General features: G+C 48.3%; 2 protein-coding genes across 4 annotated transcripts; both read left to right on the top strand.

Moving 5' to 3' along the window:
* Nucleotides 1-2,564: 2,564 nt before the first annotated feature.
* Nucleotides 2,565-6,130, top strand: COMMD3 (COMM domain containing 3). Its single transcript, XM_064704135.1, has 8 exons — nucleotides 2,565-2,758; nucleotides 3,640-3,751; nucleotides 3,856-3,919; nucleotides 4,005-4,039; nucleotides 4,350-4,410; nucleotides 4,495-4,551; nucleotides 4,654-4,713; nucleotides 5,765-6,130. Exons 1-8 carry the CDS (start codon nucleotides 2,626-2,628, stop codon nucleotides 5,822-5,824), a joined length of 582 nt encoding a protein of 193 aa, XP_064560205.1. The 5' UTR covers nucleotides 2,565-2,625; the 3' UTR covers nucleotides 5,825-6,130.
* A 1,382-nt stretch (nucleotides 6,131-7,512) lies between these two features.
* On the top strand, nucleotides 7,513-18,226 carry BMI1 (BMI1 proto-oncogene, polycomb ring finger). Of its 3 annotated transcripts, none has more exons than XM_064704132.1 (10): nucleotides 7,513-8,033; nucleotides 13,037-13,170; nucleotides 13,582-13,678; nucleotides 14,403-14,458; nucleotides 14,581-14,631; nucleotides 14,895-15,003; nucleotides 15,102-15,147; nucleotides 15,691-15,789; nucleotides 16,131-16,211; nucleotides 16,297-18,226. In XM_064704132.1, exons 2-10 carry the CDS (start codon nucleotides 13,059-13,061, stop codon nucleotides 16,624-16,626), a joined length of 981 nt encoding a protein of 326 aa, XP_064560202.1. In that variant the 5' UTR covers nucleotides 7,513-8,033; nucleotides 13,037-13,058; the 3' UTR covers nucleotides 16,627-18,226. The 3 variants fall into 3 exon arrangements, with proteins under 3 accessions (XP_064560202.1, XP_064560203.1, XP_064560204.1); XM_064704133.1 differs by lacking the exon at nucleotides 7,513-8,033 and adding an exon at nucleotides 12,490-12,519; XM_064704134.1 differs by lacking the exon at nucleotides 7,513-8,033 and adding an exon at nucleotides 12,740-12,758.
* Nucleotides 18,227-18,670: the final 444 nt, after the last annotated feature.

Below are 18,670 nucleotides of genomic sequence, written 5' to 3'. Positions count from 1 at the left end.
TCTAAACAATTAGAAAAATCTCAGAGCAATCTTCCCATCTGAATCCATCTCATGACTTTCTTGGGGGGGAAAAGAAAAAAATGTCAAGCTGAGAGACTGGGTAGAGGACTTGATAATATAAATTTTGTGATGAAATTGTGATGAGAGTTACATGTACTACATAATCTTACAATTACTCTTGAGCAGTTGTTTCGCCTTTAAAGCTGGATGTTAATTTATAGATTTCAATATGCCATAAATGATAATGGGATGTTGAAGAAGAAATTGCTGTAATGTGCAATCGTACCCTGTGTGTTCATTTTAATATATTTTAGGTGGCAACCCTTTTTTAAAGCCCTGGTCTCTTTACCTTTGTAATTCTGCAGCTCAGAACTCTGTCCTCTCCTCCATGTTATGGTTTTTCCTCTCCTCCATTTTATGCTGGCTTTTCTTAGGTATCATGTCTGTATTTGACAACCATACCAAAAAAAGAGAGAAAGCCTTATTTTGTCAGCCCACCTGCCTGTCACCACCACTTTTCTGTTTCTGGGAATGAAAAACAAAAAAAAAAAAGACTGGGGCTTCCGTCTGCCAGACTCTGAAGCTTGCAGTTTGTCAATCCAGTGGTATTAATTTTTATGTATCAGGCCAGAGATAGTATTTCAGATTGTATTCCAAAACATTCCATGTTCATTCTGCACAGCATCATGAGGCCTAATATTGTACAGGAGAGTTAGAACTGAGATCCTGCAGCCAGTATGATTTTCCTCTTTACCTCAATTTGGGCACAATTAAGACCTGGGTATATAAATGTGTGTTTTTGTAACACAGTGGCCAGACAACTCACAGGAGGCAGGAAACTGGAGGCAGAACCTTTTGGTAGCCTGCATCCATACCGAAGCAGATGCATGCACTGGCTGGGTTTGCCAAAAATGTTAATTAATTAATATCACAAAAATATTAAAATCACCAAAAAAATGAAAAAGAAAATAAGTTGATGGATGATCTCAAATGTAGCACAATTCAAATAAACACAAAAAAGTGTTGTGGTGAGATGTGAAAAAGTCTAATCTTACCATCTGGGCTAGGACAAAGCTGGAGCTGGCCTCCAAAGCTGGCCCAAGCGTTTATATGGTGGGTTGTAATTAGTGAGAGTGATGGATACAAATTCCAAACAGTTTTTTGGTTAAATTAGCTACCAGTCAATTACCATGAAAGTTCAGAAGAAATTAAATTTTTTGTTCATTTTGGCATTCTATAGATATTATTTTAGAATAATTAATCTGGCAAAGGCCTTTAGCTTTTACTCATATTTTTTTAGGCTGAGTAGCTTTCAGCATTGCATTTCCCTTTAAGAAATGTCCAGCAGAAATGTTTGTTCAATAAAGAATGCCAAGTAACACAGTAACATTCTCGACCATGCAGAATAGAGAAACACAAAGAAAAAAATGAGATCTAAAACATTTTCTGTACATGAACTCCGAAGGTCATATACATCACGATTAATGATTCATGTAACACACTAAGGCCTTCACCTTTTTTGATTACATCAGTACTAATTTGGTCCTTGGCTGAGACATAACCACACGATATTTCATTGTTTACTTTTAAGTTACTTAAGTAAACTTGAGTATTTTTGACGATTATGGCAATGTTTCAATACATAAAGAATAAAATACTAACACAGAACAAAATGCTAACATTCTCTTGAATGATTCATTTGATTTTCATGGAATTGTTTTCAGACAGCAGTTGTACACTTTTCCTAAATCACCACAAAAGTCTGTTCTGTCTATCAGTAACTATTTTTTGTATTTTAAAATGTTCAAAACCTTTTGCCAAAATTCAACAGCAAGCCTGGCTAGAAAATTACTCTAGGACAAAAGGAATTAGTTTAGTAGTAAGTTCACGTTTTAGCTGGCCATAACCACAGGTAAAAATGTGGTTATCTATAACCGTGGAGAGAAGGGGGAATATCTGATGACACCCATAGACGTTTCAGAAGCAAAATAACATTCTCTCCTGGAGGGGTGGTCAGGCATTGGAACAGGCTCTCCAGGGAGGGGATGGAGTCACCCTCCCAGGAAATGTCAAAAACCCCGAGCAGCTTGTGGCGCTCGGCTATGCTTGGGTGGGTAAGGTGCTACCCAGGCCAGGGATGGACTCGGCGATCCCGAACGCCTTTCCCAGTCTCGGTGGCTCTGTGATTCCCCGTAACGGAGGGATAAGGCTCTGTTCCGCACGACATTTTTGGGCTGTAAAGCTTCACACCAACACATGCACGTCAGACATTGACTGAGACACAAGCGCTGTAGGGACTCCATGAGATACGAGCACTTTTAAGACTCATTAAGAGCTAATTAGCCCCCAAAACACGCCCTGGCGGCGCATCCATCTCCCACGGAAACGGCACCGCCTCCCACTGCGAGCCGCAGGGAGCGAGGAGGACACGCGTGGCGAGGGCAGGGCGGCGGCCGTGTGAGGGTGCGCGCGCCCCGCGCGGGTTCCGCGGGCGCGCACCGGCATCGGTACCGCCGCCTCGCGCCCCGCCCGCGCCCGCCCCGCGGCGGCGGCGGCCCCGCCTCGCGCCCGCGATCAGCTGCGCGCGCGTCACGTGGGCGCGTGTCGAAGGTCACGGCGCCCACAATGGAGCTGTCGCCGTACGCGCAGGGCGGGTGGCGGCTGCTGGGCGACCCTCGCCGCTTCCCCCGCCGCCCGTTCGCCGCCCTTCTCCGCGCCGCCTTCCGCAGCCTCCTGGATGACCCGCAGGCCGCGCTGGGTAAGGCGTGCCGCGGCGGCGGGTGCGGGCCGCGCCGCTCCGCGGGGCGCGCAGGGGGGCACGGGGCTCCGTGCGTCCCCGCGGATGTCCGCGCGTGTCCGCGCTGCAGCGGGCGCTGTCCGCGCACACCCGCGGGGCGGCTCCTGCCCGCGGGCGGCTCCAGGGTGCCGCTGCGCGGGGTGTCATCGCTAATGCTCGCCCGCTCCGCTAAAGCTCCGCGCTTGTCCCAAGTAAGGGGGGCGGGCCGGGAAGGGTCCCCGCGCGTTCGTGTCCGCGGGCTGGGCCGGGCTGAGGGGGCTGTGTTCCCTGCTGCCACCCTGCCGGGCGTTCCGCGCGGGGACGCGTCCCCCGGCAGCCCCGGCCCGAGGGTGCGCGGCCGTGCGATTCATTTTGCGGCGTTAATGACTCCGCCGCCGCCTCCGCGGACCGAGCGAGCCGCCGGTGCCGGGCCGGGGCGGCAGGCGGGCGGTCCCGGTGCCCCTCCCGGCCGGTGGCCCCAGCCCCGCTTCTCGCCATTAAGAGGCTGCTGGGGATCGCGGATGGGGCTCGCAGAGGAAACTGAGGTTTTCCTTCTTTCTTTTTTTTTTCCCCTTTTTTATTTTTTTTTTTTAACGGGAAGGAGCTTGGGGGCGGCGGGGCTCCCAGCGCCGCACAGCCCCGCCTGGCACGGCTCGCCCCAGCCGGTGCTTCAGCCCCTCACCTTCCCCTCCGCCTCCTCACACCTTGCCTGCTTGCTCTGTCCTCTCGCTCTGAAACACCAAACGTGTTTCATTTTGACGTTTTTGTGGGAAAGATAGCGTTCAAAGGGCGAGCAGCAGCCTTTGGTACCGTCTGCTGGGGTTTGGCAAATAAGTGTGTCATCAGTAATTCATTTATTTTAGACGATCCAGACCTGAAAGATATTGACCCTACAGTATTAAAACATTGCCATGCTGCGGCTGCAATGTGTATTCTGGAGGCAGGGAAGCAGAATGCTGACATATCTGCTATAAGGTACTCATACTTGCAAGCTACACCTTTTTTCTAGCAGTTGTTACTTAGAAGTGTACTGCTGAGTTTATGTTAACAGAAAACTAATAAATTCTTTTTCCCTGTAGTACGTGCCTAGAAGACTGCAAACTGGATAAAGAGAGAATAGAACAATTTTGCACCGAATATCAGGTTTTTAAACCAGCTTTAGCATATTAATTTTTCTTATTTCATAGGAATTTATTGAACCTAGTAATTTTTTTTTCTCTTGCTTCAGAAAAACAAGGATGCATTGGAAATCCTATTGGGAAGGTAGGTGAATCACTCAGCAGAGACAGGTTTCACTTACAGTTAGTTTGAAACTGTCCTGGAAAACACTTCTGCGTACTTTAGGTGATTAAAGTAAGTAATATTGTGCCATTAAAAAATAAAGTGCATTTTTAACAGACTCTAGAAAACAGCTATTGAAAATTTTCTTTATTTGAAATTCTACTCTAAAATAACCTTTTAGAACTTCCCAAGAAGCATTACCAGGATCATGAAAAGTTCTTTATTGATGGACAGCTTGAGAAAATGACCTTTTCTTTTAGCATAGAGGACTTGTAACTGTTGTGTCTTCCAGCATAGGCAGATCTCCTCTCCATATAACTGACGTGTCTTGGCGCTTGGAATATCAGATCAAGGTAATTTTAACAGATCAAGGTGTTTCTTTAGTCTGTTTTAATGCTGAGACCTGGATTTTTATATGTTCTTTGTTTTTAATTTAGAACAATCAACTTCATAAAACTTACCAGCCTTCCTATTTGGTGACCTTAAATGTAGAGGTACTGTACTCCCAGCACCCTCAAAGGAAAAAATGCAATTTCAAGATATTTTTTAAATACAATTGACATTGCTGTTTCTTTCCTTTTTTTTTTTCCCTTCAGAACAGTGATTCAGGATCACACCCAGATGTTAGTTTTAGTTGTACAATGGAGCAATTACAGGTACTTGTTTCCTTCATCTTTCTGTGCTTAGCCCTAATTGTGGATGTCCATGCTTTTAACAAACTGCCAATCAAAATTAAATAATATACACTATTACTTTAAAAAAAATCCAATACTGGGAGGGTAAGAGAGTTTTCCATAAAGATTATCCAAGTGTATTTTTACTGTCTTTTCAAATAAAGTTGGAAAGTAACTGGATGCAGTTGCGTGGGGAGTGTTTTACATACGTGCATAAATATTTTGTCTGTTTTCATAACTGTAATCCATATGTATATGTGGGAGGAAACTCATCATTTTCTGAAACTCTGATTTCCCATGCTTTAGAGAAATGATTAAAGAAGCTGGTTCAGTGATTTAAATGTGTCATGATTAAAAATAGAGAAGGAACTGAAGGCTCTTCAGTGTTGTTAATGACATGTAAGAAATGTCCTGAAACAAACGTTGATCTTTGTTTAGCGATTTAAATGTGTAACTGAACAATAGAGGTATTGTAATGCTTGGAAGTGACCAGACTCTGGAGGATCGGGAAGAGGGCTTGGTGGGAGAGGAAAAGCAAGATATTAAAACTTAAGGTTTACACCTCCTCTTTTTAAGTGTGTCTCAAAAGCTGTCCTTTTGTCAGTAATGAGTGTTTCTAGTTGGTTTGCTGGCATAGTGAAATCTGATGTGCTTTGGCTGGAGAATGGTCCTGGTACAAAATTGCACCCAAAATATTTTCAGTGTTTTAGAAATCCATGATGTACCTCAAAGCCAGAAGCAAATGTCAGCATTAGCCATTGTGGCAATACCAATAAAATCTACGTGTAAATAATAATGATCTATTTTAGGAGAAAATACATTTTAAAGAGTTTTCCTTCAGTTCCCACTTTTCTGACTACATTGTAAAATACAGAGTTCTTTAATTATTTGCTTGCATTGTTCATCAGTTGCAACACTTCTTTGTACTACAAGGTGCTGGTTTCACTTGAGTCTCTGTTTAAAAAAAATACTCTGTTCTTCTAGCTGACCTTTAAAAAATATGCTTATTCTAAGACTCTATTTCATCTCTTAGGACTTAGTGGGAAAGCTAAAAGATGCTGCAAAAAGTCTAGAACGAGCGACTCAGATGTGATTGAAGGAAGGTGTCAGCCTGCTGAAGCATTCTCCTTCCTAAGTGTCTCCTAAATGACAAATGTCTTTCATCTCTTGATGCAAACTGGGGGGTTTTTAAGTCCTTGGATGTGAATTAAATGAATTTTTTTACATCTGCACTGGGTATTCCTTGCTCATGTAATTTTTTTTTTAACTCCTGTTAAATATTTGCTGAACTGTGGTGTCATCAAAGTATTTCTTCTATCTTATTTTGTATATTTTTACAACTGTCACTGCTTATTTTTCTCTGTGATCTAATAAAGGTTTATTTGCGCCTGTTGTGCAATTTCTATGGATGAATTAGCTGTGCCTAAAAGTAAGATGCTAAACGTTAGATCAGCTCAGTGAGGCAAAAGCGCCTTCTTCCCGTGCCGCGGCTGCGGCGCGTTTGCTGAGTCGCCCGCCGCGCTTTGTCACTTGCAGCCGATCTTACATCTCTCCTACGAGGAGAAGCCGGACCCCGGCGCGGGGGGCGAGAGAGGATTCGGTTTAATCTTGTGGAGCCGGGGCGCCTCACGGAAAGCCGGCAGAGTCCGCGGGATGGAGCGGAGCCGGGTGGCGGCTCCGGCTCGACGGCGCGGCTGCTCCCGGCGGCTCCGGCTCGCCCCGGGCCGCGCTGCTCTCCGCTCGCTCCCGCCCGCAGCTGCGGAGGGGCTCCGCGGCGCGCTCCGTCCGCACCTGCCGCCGAGGGACAGCGGCCCCGCGGAGGATGCGCGGCGGCGGCCGGTCCCTTACGGCGGAGCATTTTCCTCTCCGCTCCTCAGCGCCCGAGCGACGGGCGGCGTCTTACCCTCGCCGGAGGCGAGCACCGCGCGGGTTTCCCCCGCTCCGGGGCCGCCCGTCCCGCCCGCGGGATGTGCGGACCCCGCGGGACCCCGCGACACCCGCTCCCGCCGCCGCTCGGGGCGGAAAGGCGCCCGCGCGGCCCTCGAGGGGACGCGCTGCCTCGACGGCGGCGGCTCCGCGCGGCCCCGGGCGGGCGCGGCGGGCCGAGGGGCGCGCGGCTGCGCGCACGCGGTGCGGAGGCGCGAGGCCGCAGTGCGGGTGCCCGCGGGGTCCCCGCGCGGCGGGACGGGGCGTGCGGGGGTGGGAGCGCGCAACAAGTGCGCGGAGGGAGGCGAGGGCTGCGCGGGCAGGGCGGCGGGCGGCGTGTGGGGCCGGGGAGCCGGCAGGCTGTGGGGCTGCGGCGCGGCCAGGATGGAGAGGGCAGCGCCGGCCAGGGCGGGGGGCGCGGCGGCTGAAGGGGAGCCGCGGCGCGGGCGGAGGGAGCGCGGAGAAGGAGGGCGGGAGGCGCCGTGGCTGCGGCGGGCGGGAGCCGCGGAGCGGGGCCGGGGGTCGGGGCGGGCGGTGAGGAAAAGGAGGAAAAGGAGGCATCGGCGGCGCGCGGGCGAGCGCGTGCAGGGCCGGGGGGAGGGGAGGGAGGGAGGAAAGGAGGAGGGAGGGAAGGGAGGGGGTGGCGGGCGGGGGAGGGGAGGGAGGGAGCGAGGGGGGAGGCGGAGGGGGAGGAGGCGGCCGGGTTGCGGGATTGGGTCACGGGGAGGCTGCCGGGCCCCGGCGGCAGCGCCGCTAATTCCCAGGCCGCCCTTAAGGAATGAGGCGCCCCACGTGACGCTGGCGGGGCGGGCGAACTCCGAGCCATTTTGGGGACGGTGTCAGTTTCCACTGTGTGCCTTCAGCGTTGCATTCTTCCCTCCTCCGCCCTCCTCCCGCCCGCCCGCCCGCCCGCCCTCCTTCCCTCCCCGGGTCCCCGCCACCAACTATGAAATAACAACAACAATAATACTCGTAATAATAACAATAATAATAAAAGAAGGAACGCGAGAGAGGCCGCGAGGCGGAGCGGGGGGCAGAGGGAGAGACAATGGGCTGGTGGAGAGAGGACCCATCCGGACCGGGGAGACTGTGCGCTCGCAGCGCCTGAGCCGCCCGGGCGGCCAACTCGGAGGGAGCGAGAGAGCGAGGGAGCGAGCGAGAAGGGCCCGCGAGCAGCCGAGGAGACCCGGGCGTTCTGTAACTAAAATGAGCGGAGCGCAGCGGCGGCGGCGGCAATAAGCTTATTGCAATTGACAGCGTCTGCAGTTCATTTCAAGATGGCCGCTTGGCTCACATTCATTTTCTGCTGAACGACTTTTAACTTTCATTGTCTTTTTTGGCCGCTCCGATCATCACCAACCGGCTCCGTTTTCCGGGTACGTATGAAGCGAGGTGTCGTCTTACCGAGGGCGGGGGGCGAAGGGGGCTCGGCGGCGGTTTTCGGCCGGTTTGGGGGCTGCAAAGGGGCGCCTAGGTGTCCCCCGAGCTCTCCGTATGGGAAAAGCGCTGACAGGCTGCTCTAGCCACACACACACATACAGACACGCAGCAGCAGCAGCCTGTGCACTCGCTCGCGTTACGCACCCACATTTGCAAATTTTAGTTCCTTTCTTTCTCCAGACGCCCCCTAAAACCTTTCTGTGCACATGGCCCCCGAGGAGAATATTTATATTTCCCGACCCTGCTGCCAGCCCGGCCCGAGCGCCCTTTGTTTAAAGGCAGATTTTGATTAAACAGGGACGTTCGTGAAATCTGGAGCTGCCTGGGTCAAGTGATTTCAGTCCTCCCCGAAAGAAATGTGTCTGGGGGGGGTTAAAATGTCAGATAATGCACCCATTTTATAGAGACGGAGCCAGTGGGGGGTAGCGATCCTCATGGGGGGGTTGTTAGGCGCCGGGGCACCCAGCAGAAAATGTTATTAACTTAAGTTGGACAAGTACTTCTGTGAAATTGGATGGGTTGTAAGATGGCGGTTCCCAGTTGTTTCCAATGTCTCCTCTTACATTTCTGCTCTAAATGCTGAACTTTAGGGGTTTGTGCCTACTGGGAGAGGCAAGGGGTGGTCAACGCCGAGAAATAACTTTTTTGGGGGGCAAGGGTAGCACTTTTAATGCGGTCTTGGGGAGCTGGGGCGAGCGGTTTGCTGGAGCCTTTGGAGCAAAGGTGATGTGTCTGCGGGACGCGGAGGGGGGGTGGTGTGTGTGAATTTCTTTTCTCTGGTTGGTATTTTTTTTTACCCTGAGCCCCGGGAAGGGTAAATTTACATGAAATCCTTTGTCAGATCTTAAAGATGTCACGAGTGGGCTCCTCATGCTGCTTATGGGCAGCACTTGAAAGTTGCTGGTGTTATGTTTTTATAATTGAATGGCCTTGGCAATATATAAAGCGGGATGTTTCTGGGTGTCTGCTGTAAACATTTGCAAATAATCAGGTGAAAATAAGCAAGAAAAAAAATCGCATTTCCATAAAAGTGAGGCAGTAACTTTTCAGCCTCTAAAAACTTTGGTTCACGCCTCCACTCTGCAGGAAAGTCGAGGAAAACCTGGGCATGTGTGCCCATTTGCAAGCTTGTCGCTAAAAGAATTTTTTTGCGTAGTCTGTAGTGGTGAGAGCAGCTTCTGTTGTGGGACTGTCCCTAAGACCAGGGACGTTCAGTACAGTCCAGTGAAACTACTTTGAGTGACTCTGTGCAGCCCGTCCAGGGAACTGAGACTTGTGCTGCACTTCGCCAGAGACACGAAGTCTTGACCTACCTGATCGCTTAGATATTACAAAATTAGCATTTTAGTGTATTTTTAAAAGTAGATAGATTGTGTCTTGCGCCTAGTCCCAGGGAGGCGATTTGAGAGACTGGGGTCCTTTTGCACTCTGTTGCCAATATTCAGGTCTTTTCTCGCTGCAGCGAGTTGCGAAGAGATACTTGAGGTTCGTGTGCCTCCTCTGAATGAACTACTGTCCTCTCCTTTAAAACATATGTGGCCATTCTTAAGCGAAAGAGTAATAACAGGCTCGATAGTACAAGTGGCTCTGGCTGATAATGGGTGAAGATGTAGAATGAAGGCTGCTTTATTCCTGATGAGAGTTTTCCGAGAGGAGATGGGTACAAAGTACACAAACCTACCCGAGCGATGCTTCTGGTTTTTTATGTATGTATTTTCTGTTAGTGACCTGTCGAGCAAGGTTTGATAGCTTATTGCCTTTATGGATTTTTAATAATGTAGCTGATTCTTAGCAGGAGAATGCACTTCTGTTTTTCTTCATTTTGACATAACTTGTTTAAGGCCTCTGTATAATCGGCTGGCTGGCAGTGTTTACTTGTAGCAGGTATTATCCACATATATTTTACGTTTAGTTGTTCCATGTGTCAATGTGTAAATATATATTGTCCTGGCTAAGAGGCTGTTTGTATTTCTGTGAAGTGTTGGCATTCACCGTGCGATCAGCAGGAGCAGAAAAAACATCTGAAAGGGTTTCCCTCGTACCAAGATATTAAACTCAGGCTGATGTAGTAAAATGTGCTGCGTTCATGTTACCTCCCCGCAGGCACAGACACGCGTGTGCCTGTGCGGGTGGCTTTTGGGGAGAAATTAAGTGCCTAGTTCAGCTCGCTGGGGAAAATCACTGATTTTCAAGATAGCTCATAGCACGTTGAAAATGTGCTAACTTTGGGCAATAAATAATCCGCATTTAGGGGTTGCTTCGACAAAACAGGTTTCACGGTTGAATGTAATCCCCCTCCATTTAGGAAGGGGCTTCGCCTGCGTGAAATAAACGCGTTAATGTCTTGAAAGGTTTGTCCCAGTCTGTCAGGGCTGGGAAGGAATTCTCGGTCAGCCGACTTGTGTGACCTCGGTCACTGCTGGGTTTTTTTTTTTTGGTTTAGATATTTATGAATTATAAGGTAGTGCCTTGAACAAATAAAACACAGAACCGTGAAAGCTATCCATGTGTAAGTACCTAAAGGGACTCCAGAGCTGCCGGCTTCAGGGCGTTGGGCTCTTCAGAGAGGCGTGCAGAAACTCCGTCTCTGCCTTTTCTGGGAAAAGCAAAACCCCGGTATCAGTTTAAAAGGAAGAAGCGGAGGGTCAGGGACCCTGGAAGCGACATTTAAACCGCAGTACAATGCAGCGGGGGTCTTGCCTTCCCGCACGGTGCTGGGAACAGCTTTGGGGACCTGGTCGGGCTTCGTGCTTCTGGAACTTTGCTTTTCTTTGTGCTGGCCGGCTATGGTTTGATGTTGGGGAGTTTTATCTGCTGTTCACTCAAGGGTTCTCCTGCTGCAACAAGAGAAGTTTCCTGGTCGGGGTCGCTCGTTGGCGCTGTACACACTTCTGACGAATATTGTACCCCTGTCCTGGTCAGTTGGGCTGACGTTCAAAGCTTTTTAGAAACATTACTGTGTTGCCACTTTTTTCCTCCCTTTTTTTTTTTTTTTTTTTTTGCCTTCTTTCCGCTGCCTTACATTGAAGTTTGCGAGTGGCTGCTCGCATATTGAGCATTCGGTGCTGCGGTGAGAGGTGGCTCGCAAGCTCTGTCTCGGGAGGAGAGGGGACCAGGGGCAGGATTTGGTGTGCTGGGAGCACTGACCTGGGGAAATTAATAGCTTGGAGTGGAGCAACGTTGTTACATTACATTTTTCAGGATCTGGTTGACAGAAAATAATTTATTCTACAATTAACGTGGCTGACAGGGATTTTTGCCTGTGTGTGCTTTTCCCTTTATCTGTTATTCCCTCTCATTTTAAACAGTGTGTATGCATCTAGCGTTGGTGCCAGTGCATGCAATGGGGTTTTATGGGTTTCAGACTATGAAAATGACATTTGTTTTTCACTCTTGTCTCTGCCTTGTGTTGACAAGGTGTTGATTTAGCTTTAGGAATGATCTGGTCACATGGTCCTTCGCATGTTGTCACTAATGTACCGTTTTAAGTCGGTTTGGGCTTTTTCCCCCTTCTCGGTGAGCTTTATTGCTGAAAAGGGGGGTTACTTGAGTATCCGGAGACTCGTTTTCTCCCATCCGAGCACCTTACTCTGGTGATGCAAATCTCTTTTACACCTTTTGCAAAACTTTGCACCGCGCTTGCCTCGTCCGCGGGATGATTTTCAAACAAGCGTCAAAAGGTGGGAGAAGGAAAGAAAGAGAGAAAAAGAGCTGGGGGTGAGAGAAAGGTAGGAAGGAGAAAAGCGAGGAGAGCAGAGAAGGAGGGAGCGGGGATGCCGGCGCGGTGGAGCGGGAGCTGGGGCTCGGCACCACTGGCGGGGCAGGGGGCTCGGTCCGGGAGCGCGGCGCGGTTCTGCTCGCCGGAGGGAGGGAGCGGAGGGGGAGAGGAGCTATCTCAGACCAGCTCCTCGTACCGAGTCGACGTGGAGAGAGGCCCCTGAGAGGATCCGAAATGGCCGAGGCTCGGGAGGAGCCTCTGGCACTCGCCGCCGCCAGGCTGAGACCCCGAAGCCCGGGGCCGCCCCCGCCGGCCGGGCCGCCCCGCACCGCGCCCGGGCACCCTCGGGCTGTGCCACCCGACCCCGCCCGGGCCGCTCCCGCCCTCCCCCTCCCCTCCCTTCGCGGCCGGGCTCCCAGACCCCCGCGGGCTCCTCGGCTCCTCCACCCCCAGCGCCAGCCCCCGGGCCCCGCGTCCCACCCCCTGGCCCGGCCCGGCCCGGCCCGGCCCGCCCCCCCGGCCGCCCCCCGCCCGGCTCTCGTGTGTTCCCAGCGGTGGCAGGATGCCAAGTGTAAGTGTAAGTTGCTATAGCAACCCCCTCGGAGAGCGGAGCAGATCCGGATCGGCACCGAGCCGCAGCGGCAGCCGCCCGGACCCCCCCGGCGGGCCGGCCCCGCCGCCCCGGTGCCCGGCCCCGCTCCGAGGTGCGTGTGTCCCCCCCCCTCCGTCCCTCCCCCCGCCGCCCCTCCCCGCGCTCCGGAAATGCCAGGGCAGCCGCACCGGGAGGCGCTGGTTCCCCTTTGTGCTGCTCGCCGGCAGCCCGGTGCCCGCCGTGTCGCCCCCGGAGCTCCCCGCCGCATCGCCGCCGAGCCGCCCGCGCAGCCCGAGCCGGCCGGTGCCGCCGCGCCGCGGGAATCGCCCGTGCCCGCCGGGGAACGGCGCGGTGGGTGCCGCGGAACGACCGCCCCTCCGCGGGGCTGCGCCCAGGCCGGCCCGGGGCGGTGCGGTGCGGGGACGCCCCGCCGGCCTCGGGACCGGCCCTCGCCCGCCACCCGGCCCCGCGCCGCCGCCGCCGCCTTCGTCTTCCGCGCTCGGTCTTCCTCTGCGCCGGGGGATGCGATGCGATGCACGGGGGAAGGGGATGCGCCGGACCGCGGCACCTGGGACGCCGCCGCGCTTGGCCCCGCTGACCGGTCCTCTGTGTGTGCGTGTGTCTTTCAGAGCCGCTCCTCGCCACGCCAAAATGCACCGAACAACCAGAATCAAAATAACCGAGCTAAACCCCCATCTCATGTGCGTGCTCTGCGGCGGGTACTTCATTGATGCAACAACCATCATAGAGTGCCTCCACTCCTGTAAGTACGACCGGGCGCTCCGCGTTTTTCACCCGCCGCTTCCCTCCTTTCCCGACATCCCGGGAACACACACGAAAAAAAAACAAATCCTCCCAAGCCCAAACCCCTCGAGGGGCTCGGGACCGACGCCCTCCTCCTCCCCGACGAGAGGGGAAGTAGGTGTTCCAGCCGCGGTGCAGATTTTCTGAGGACGGCCCTACGGTCTTTGTTAAAGTAATAATATATGTGCCATAAGCGTCTCCTTTTCATGGTAATTGCAGCTTATTTGGGTAGTTTTTAGCTTAAGCAGCGTGTTGCTGACAATGGACGATTTGCTCTAGCTTGCATAGTTTAGAAAATCGCACCTTTATCTATGCATATCTGAGCGGCACCTAGGAGCATCACTAAAAGCCTGTGGTGTTTGACTTACAGTTTGTAAGACCTGTATCGTGCGTTACTTGGAGACCAGCAAGTATTGTCCTATCTGTGATGTCCAAGTTCACAAAACTCGACCGCTTTTGAATATAAGGTAGGAGAAAGTTGGGAAGTGCGCATTGCATCTCTGTATCTCTGTTTTGGCTTTATGTGAGGAGACCAGCAGTAGTCGGTGTCAATGTTATCTCTTCGTCTGCAATTTAAATCTGAAAGGGCTTGTCAATTTACAAGCTACCTCGTGTGTATGTGGTCTCTTTGGAGTTTCTTCACTGATTGAAACTGAAGATGCCTCTAGATGTTTTTGTTGGCCTATTTTAGCATAGACCAGTCATTGATGCCTCTTCCCTCTCCCGCATTCTGCTGTACCATCCGATAGTTCTTGCCCCTACTTTCTGTATCTCCAAGACATTCATCACTCCAACCACAGCTCCTAGTCATGAAAACTCCTGCTGCAACTTTCCAAATTAAGAGGCAAAAAGCCTTTAAAATATCATTTGCCTTTCAGAAACATTTTTGTTGTCAGCACTGCATTTTGCTCTCTGCACTTTCTAGGAAGGACAAGAAGATTTAAGACCTTCCTTCAGTCTGAGAGACTTCTTTTTCAGTTGTGGTAATATGGATGAGTTTTGGTTCAGAGTGGTATTTAGAGCAGGGTTAGTTTGATTACAAGGTCCTGTAAGTTAACTTTTTATGACTGGCCTCCCACTTTGTAGGAGATGCCTCATTGTTGTGAAAGTTTATAAGTGAAGAGCTGCCATTTGGATTAAAATATCGCTTCATCTGCTTAATTTTATGTTGTGGGGTTGTTCTTCTTCCAGGTCAGATAAAACTCTCCAGGATATTGTATACAAGCTAGTACCAGGCCTTTTCAAAAGTAAGTAGTTAAATCAGATATTTTATTAAGAGCAGAAAAACCAAACCAGAGCCGCTATCCTTTATCAATACCGTGAGTTATGGAGTAACTACTAAAAGAAAAATATATGCTTTTCCATCTAGATGAAATGAAAAGAAGAAGGGATTTTTATGCTGCTCATCCGTCGGCTGATGGTAAAACCTTCTCGTTCGCAACTTTAATATGTGTGGCATTGAGCTGGGTGTTTTACTGTTTCCTTTTTAACTTACAAGTGATGTATTACCGTCACAGTATTTTAAGAAGTAAAGTCAGCATAATAAAAGTTTATTGTTTTAACAGTCAGGTAGCTTTCATTCATTATCTTACTGTGAAGATTTTTTTTTTTTTGTTACTGAGAATTGCAATTCTTCCTGATTTGAATTTCAAAATGTAAATTATTGTGGAAATTCCTGTGCAGCTGCCAATGGCTCTAATGAAGACAGAGGAGAAGTAGCTGATGAAGACAAAAGAATTATAACAGACGACGAGATAATAAGCTTATCCATTGAATTCTTTGACCAGAATAGGCAAGTTCCAGAATGGCAAAATTTTATAATTTTATGTTTACCTTTTTGATAGCACCTGTATTTATTATTTGTAGTAATTGTGTAATTTCTCCTCACAGACTGGAGCGAAAAGGAAATAAGGAGAAAGAAAAGTCAAAGGAAGAGGTAAATATCTTTCCTTTACTCCAGGGGAAACATATCACACACACACACATCTTTGGGGCAGGTCTGTAGCTGAGAAAAATATGTAGGTATGTGTGTCTAGAATAAAGGAAGCACACCTCCTATCATGGCACTAGGTACAGAAGAGGTAAAACATTTTCAAACAGCTGTATATGCAGGCAACTTTTAAAAATTCAAAATACCCACAGTATTATTTTTAAAGCAGAATCTGACTTTTCATCAAAACTTGGGAAAAAATATTCAGTAATTTATTAAAAAATAATATGTATTGCGTATGTACCCTAACAAAATAATTCATATGTAAATATTTGTATTATATTTAATTAGTTACAATTTTAAATTACTTTCTCTAGAACTGTAATTTGCTGCTTCTTTTTGATGTGCCCTCCAAGACAGCAGGCATTGTTACATTACAGTAGATAATTTAGTAAGGTGCACTTTTTTCAACATGAAATGCTGGAATACAACGTTGGTGGGAGTACTCATACATTCTCAGTAGACTGACTTTCTTTACTGTGCCACTAGGTGAATGACAAAAGATACTTGCGCTGCCCAGCAGCAATGACAGTGATGCATCTAAGAAAGTTCCTGCGGAGTAAGATGGATATACCTAACACTTTCCAGGTACCCATGGGGAAAGAGTGGTTGGTTTGTTTGTTTGGGGTTTTCAGGGGTTGTTTTTGGTAGGACTCATTTTTCTCATTACAGCCAGTCCCAGCAATTGGAAACAGCCAAGTATTTCTGGTGTGTGCTATACATTATTTGGTTTATTTTTTAAATATCTGTCTGTAGAGTTTGGTGGCATTGTAATTTTTTCAGTGCTGTAAATACCAAAGTATTAAGAAATTGTTCCTTGATGTATTTGTGATATCTGTGACAGTGGGGCTGCTTTTACCTCCGAGCAGTCGTGTGCTAGGGGTAAGTGCCTGGATGCTCCTTAATGCAAGGGTTCATATCTTGAACAGATTGATGTGATGTATGAAGAGGAGCCTCTGAAGGACTACTACACCCTAATGGATATTGCCTACATCTATACCTGGAGGCGGGTGAGTATTTCCAGTGTGCCTCCCGGGAGGGGGCAGGCCATGGCCTGGCCAGGGCACTTACCAGGGTCTCCCCTTTGCTTTGCAGAACGGGCCTCTGCCCTTGAAATACCGGGTCCGACCCACTTGCAAGAGGATGAAGATCAGTCACCAGAGGGAAGGCTTGAATAATAGCGGGGAGCTGGAAAGTGACTCTGGGAGCGACAAGGCAAGCAGCCCAGCAGGAGGCATCCCCTCCACCTCCTCCTGTTTGCCCAGCCCCAGCACACCAGTCCAGTCTCCTCACCCCCAGTTCCCCCACATCTCCAGCACCATGAATGGCACCAGCAGCAGCCCCAGCAGTAACCACCAGTCCTCCTTTACCAACAGAGCTCGGAAAACATCAATAAATGGCTCCTCAGCCACTTCATCTGGTTGATGTGCCAACCAGGCTACCACCCTCGCCCCTCCTTTATATAGGTCTCTCCATGCCATTACAGCTTTATAGATGCTAATCCATGTGACTATCATCCAAATTGCTTTCTTTTGTAGTAACACTGAACTTGGCTATAAAAGGCGGACTAGGTGACATTCAGGATGGACGTTATTGGAAACGCAAGATTGAAATGTAAATTTTTCAGAGGACTGGGAAACAAACGAAAGTTACACCTTCACCTGTTCTGAATGATGTGGAGTTGTTTCTGTCTCCATCATCTGGAGCCAGGAGTCTCCAGAAGTCAATACAAATCCTGGGAAGTAGTTTGTTAATCCAGACTAACTCCTCCATTGCATTCTCTTCGATTGTTATTGTTCTTATACTGTTTTGTGAACCTGTAGAAAGCAAGTGCTTTTTCATCTTGAAATCCAACAAAATTGAAAGAATATGCATAGAAAAATGCATATATGTAGCCATGTCACTGTGAATAACAATTTTTGCGTATTAGCCATTTTGATTCTTATGTTGCATCTTTTACTTCTCTGTTGCTGCGCAGAACCGATCAAAAGAAAACTTCAGTTTTACAATCTGTATGCCTAAAAGCGGGTATTACCGTTTTATTTACTGACTTGTTTAAATGATTCGCTTTTGTAAGAATCAGATGGCATTATGCTTATTGTACAATGCCATATTGGTATATGACATAACAGGAAACAGTATTGTATGATATATTTATAAATACTATAAAGAAAATATTGTGTTTCATGCACTCATGATATGGTTGTTAAATTTCTAAACAGGTTCGACCCTTGCAGATGCCGCCTGTTTGAGCTTTGCTCATACTGCAAGAAACACGTTGTGTGTGAGAGCTACAGTATTGGGGAAGCACATTCAAGTCTCTGATAACCTGGAGGCAATTGGCAATCTTAAAAGAATTTTACTTGCTTTGTCTTTTTTTTTTTTTTCTTCCAAGTGGAGTATTTTTACTTTACCAAATGTTGAAGTGATACAGTGAAAAAAAGAAATCAAGAGACATGGAAGTTTTAGACCTGTTTGATTACCTTTTTATTATTTGGTGTGGTGGGACTGTGTTTCTAAAAGCACATGGAATCATTATAGAAGCCATAAACTGTTTGATATAAATTTTAAGGAACCAGCAAGTGGCTGGATGAAGGCATTTTATCTAAATTTGTTTTAATATATATGTATATGGTACAGTACTAACTTCATTAAAATTTAACTGGTACTTTAATATTTCAAATAAATTGTGGAGAATGCCTTCTCTTTAATGGCCTGCAAGTAGGTGCATTTTATTAGAGGCTTCTATGGGTGGGGTTTTTTCAATAGGAGGAACTTTTCCACCATAAAGTATGAACAGCCCAGAACACTTTTCAGTTTGTGCTTTGCTTTGGTCGAACTTTGTGTGTGTTCATCACCCATCAGTTATACATTTGTGAGGGTGTTTATTCTATATGGATATTGTTTCATGTTTGTACGGAAAAATTGTAGTTAAACATTTCATTGTCTCCAGTCTGCAAAAGAAGCACAATTCTTATTGCTTTGTCTTGCTTATAGTCATTAAATCATTACTTTTGCATATAAATTGCTGTTACTTGTCCTGCTTGTTTTTATAGACCAGGTGATTGCAAATCCTCCACAAGGTTATTGCTTATTGATGTATATGTCTTGTTAAACAAGAGTTGATATTTTTTCCTGTAGTAAACATGTACAGTTCAATTTCAACAGTAAAAACTTCAGTTTTATATACACGAATAACTTTCATTTATAGCTGATCAAAGAAATAAACAAATAAAAGGGATAATTCATTGAAAAGTAGCAAATTACCTCTGTTGATAATGTGGTGTTAAAGGACAAACATATTGTTCTCGTGGGAAGTAATTCTGGGTGTACCAAAGATTTTAGTGAACAGTACAGTATGGCACACTAAAATAACAAAGGGAGGAAAAAAACCACCTAGAAATTGTAGTGATTTGTTTTGGTTGCCTGTCTTGAAAACATTTGCTGTTCTTTATTTGACCCCGATTTA

This window comes from Zonotrichia leucophrys, chromosome 2 (assembly GCF_028769735.1).
Source record: "Zonotrichia leucophrys gambelii isolate GWCS_2022_RI chromosome 2, RI_Zleu_2.0, whole genome shotgun sequence".
NCBI classification, from domain to species: domain Eukaryota; kingdom Metazoa; phylum Chordata; class Aves; order Passeriformes; family Passerellidae; genus Zonotrichia; species Zonotrichia leucophrys.
This window is presented reverse-complemented; position numbering and strand designations above follow the sequence as displayed.

Bases quoted from the DNA above. Each gene is read 5' to 3' on its own strand.
- COMMD3 (XM_064704135.1), top strand. From the start codon at position 2,626: ATGGAGCTGTCGCCGTACGCGCAGGGCGGGTGGCGGCTGCTGGGCGAC. The intron at 2,759-3,639 runs GTAAGGCGTGCC...CATTTATTTTAG, and splicing joins TGACCCGCAGGCCGCGCTGG to ACGATCCAGACCTGAAAGAT. The intron at 4,040-4,349 runs GTAGGTGAATCA...TGTGTCTTCCAG, and splicing joins TTGGAAATCCTATTGGGAAG to CATAGGCAGATCTCCTCTCC.
- BMI1 (XM_064704132.1), top strand. From the start codon at position 13,059: ATGCACCGAACAACCAGAATCAAAATAACCGAGCTAAACCCCCATCTC. The intron at 14,459-14,580 runs GTAAGTAGTTAA...TTTTCCATCTAG, and splicing joins AGTACCAGGCCTTTTCAAAA to ATGAAATGAAAAGAAGAAGG. The intron at 14,632-14,894 runs GTAAAACCTTCT...ATTCCTGTGCAG, and splicing joins TGCTCATCCGTCGGCTGATG to CTGCCAATGGCTCTAATGAA.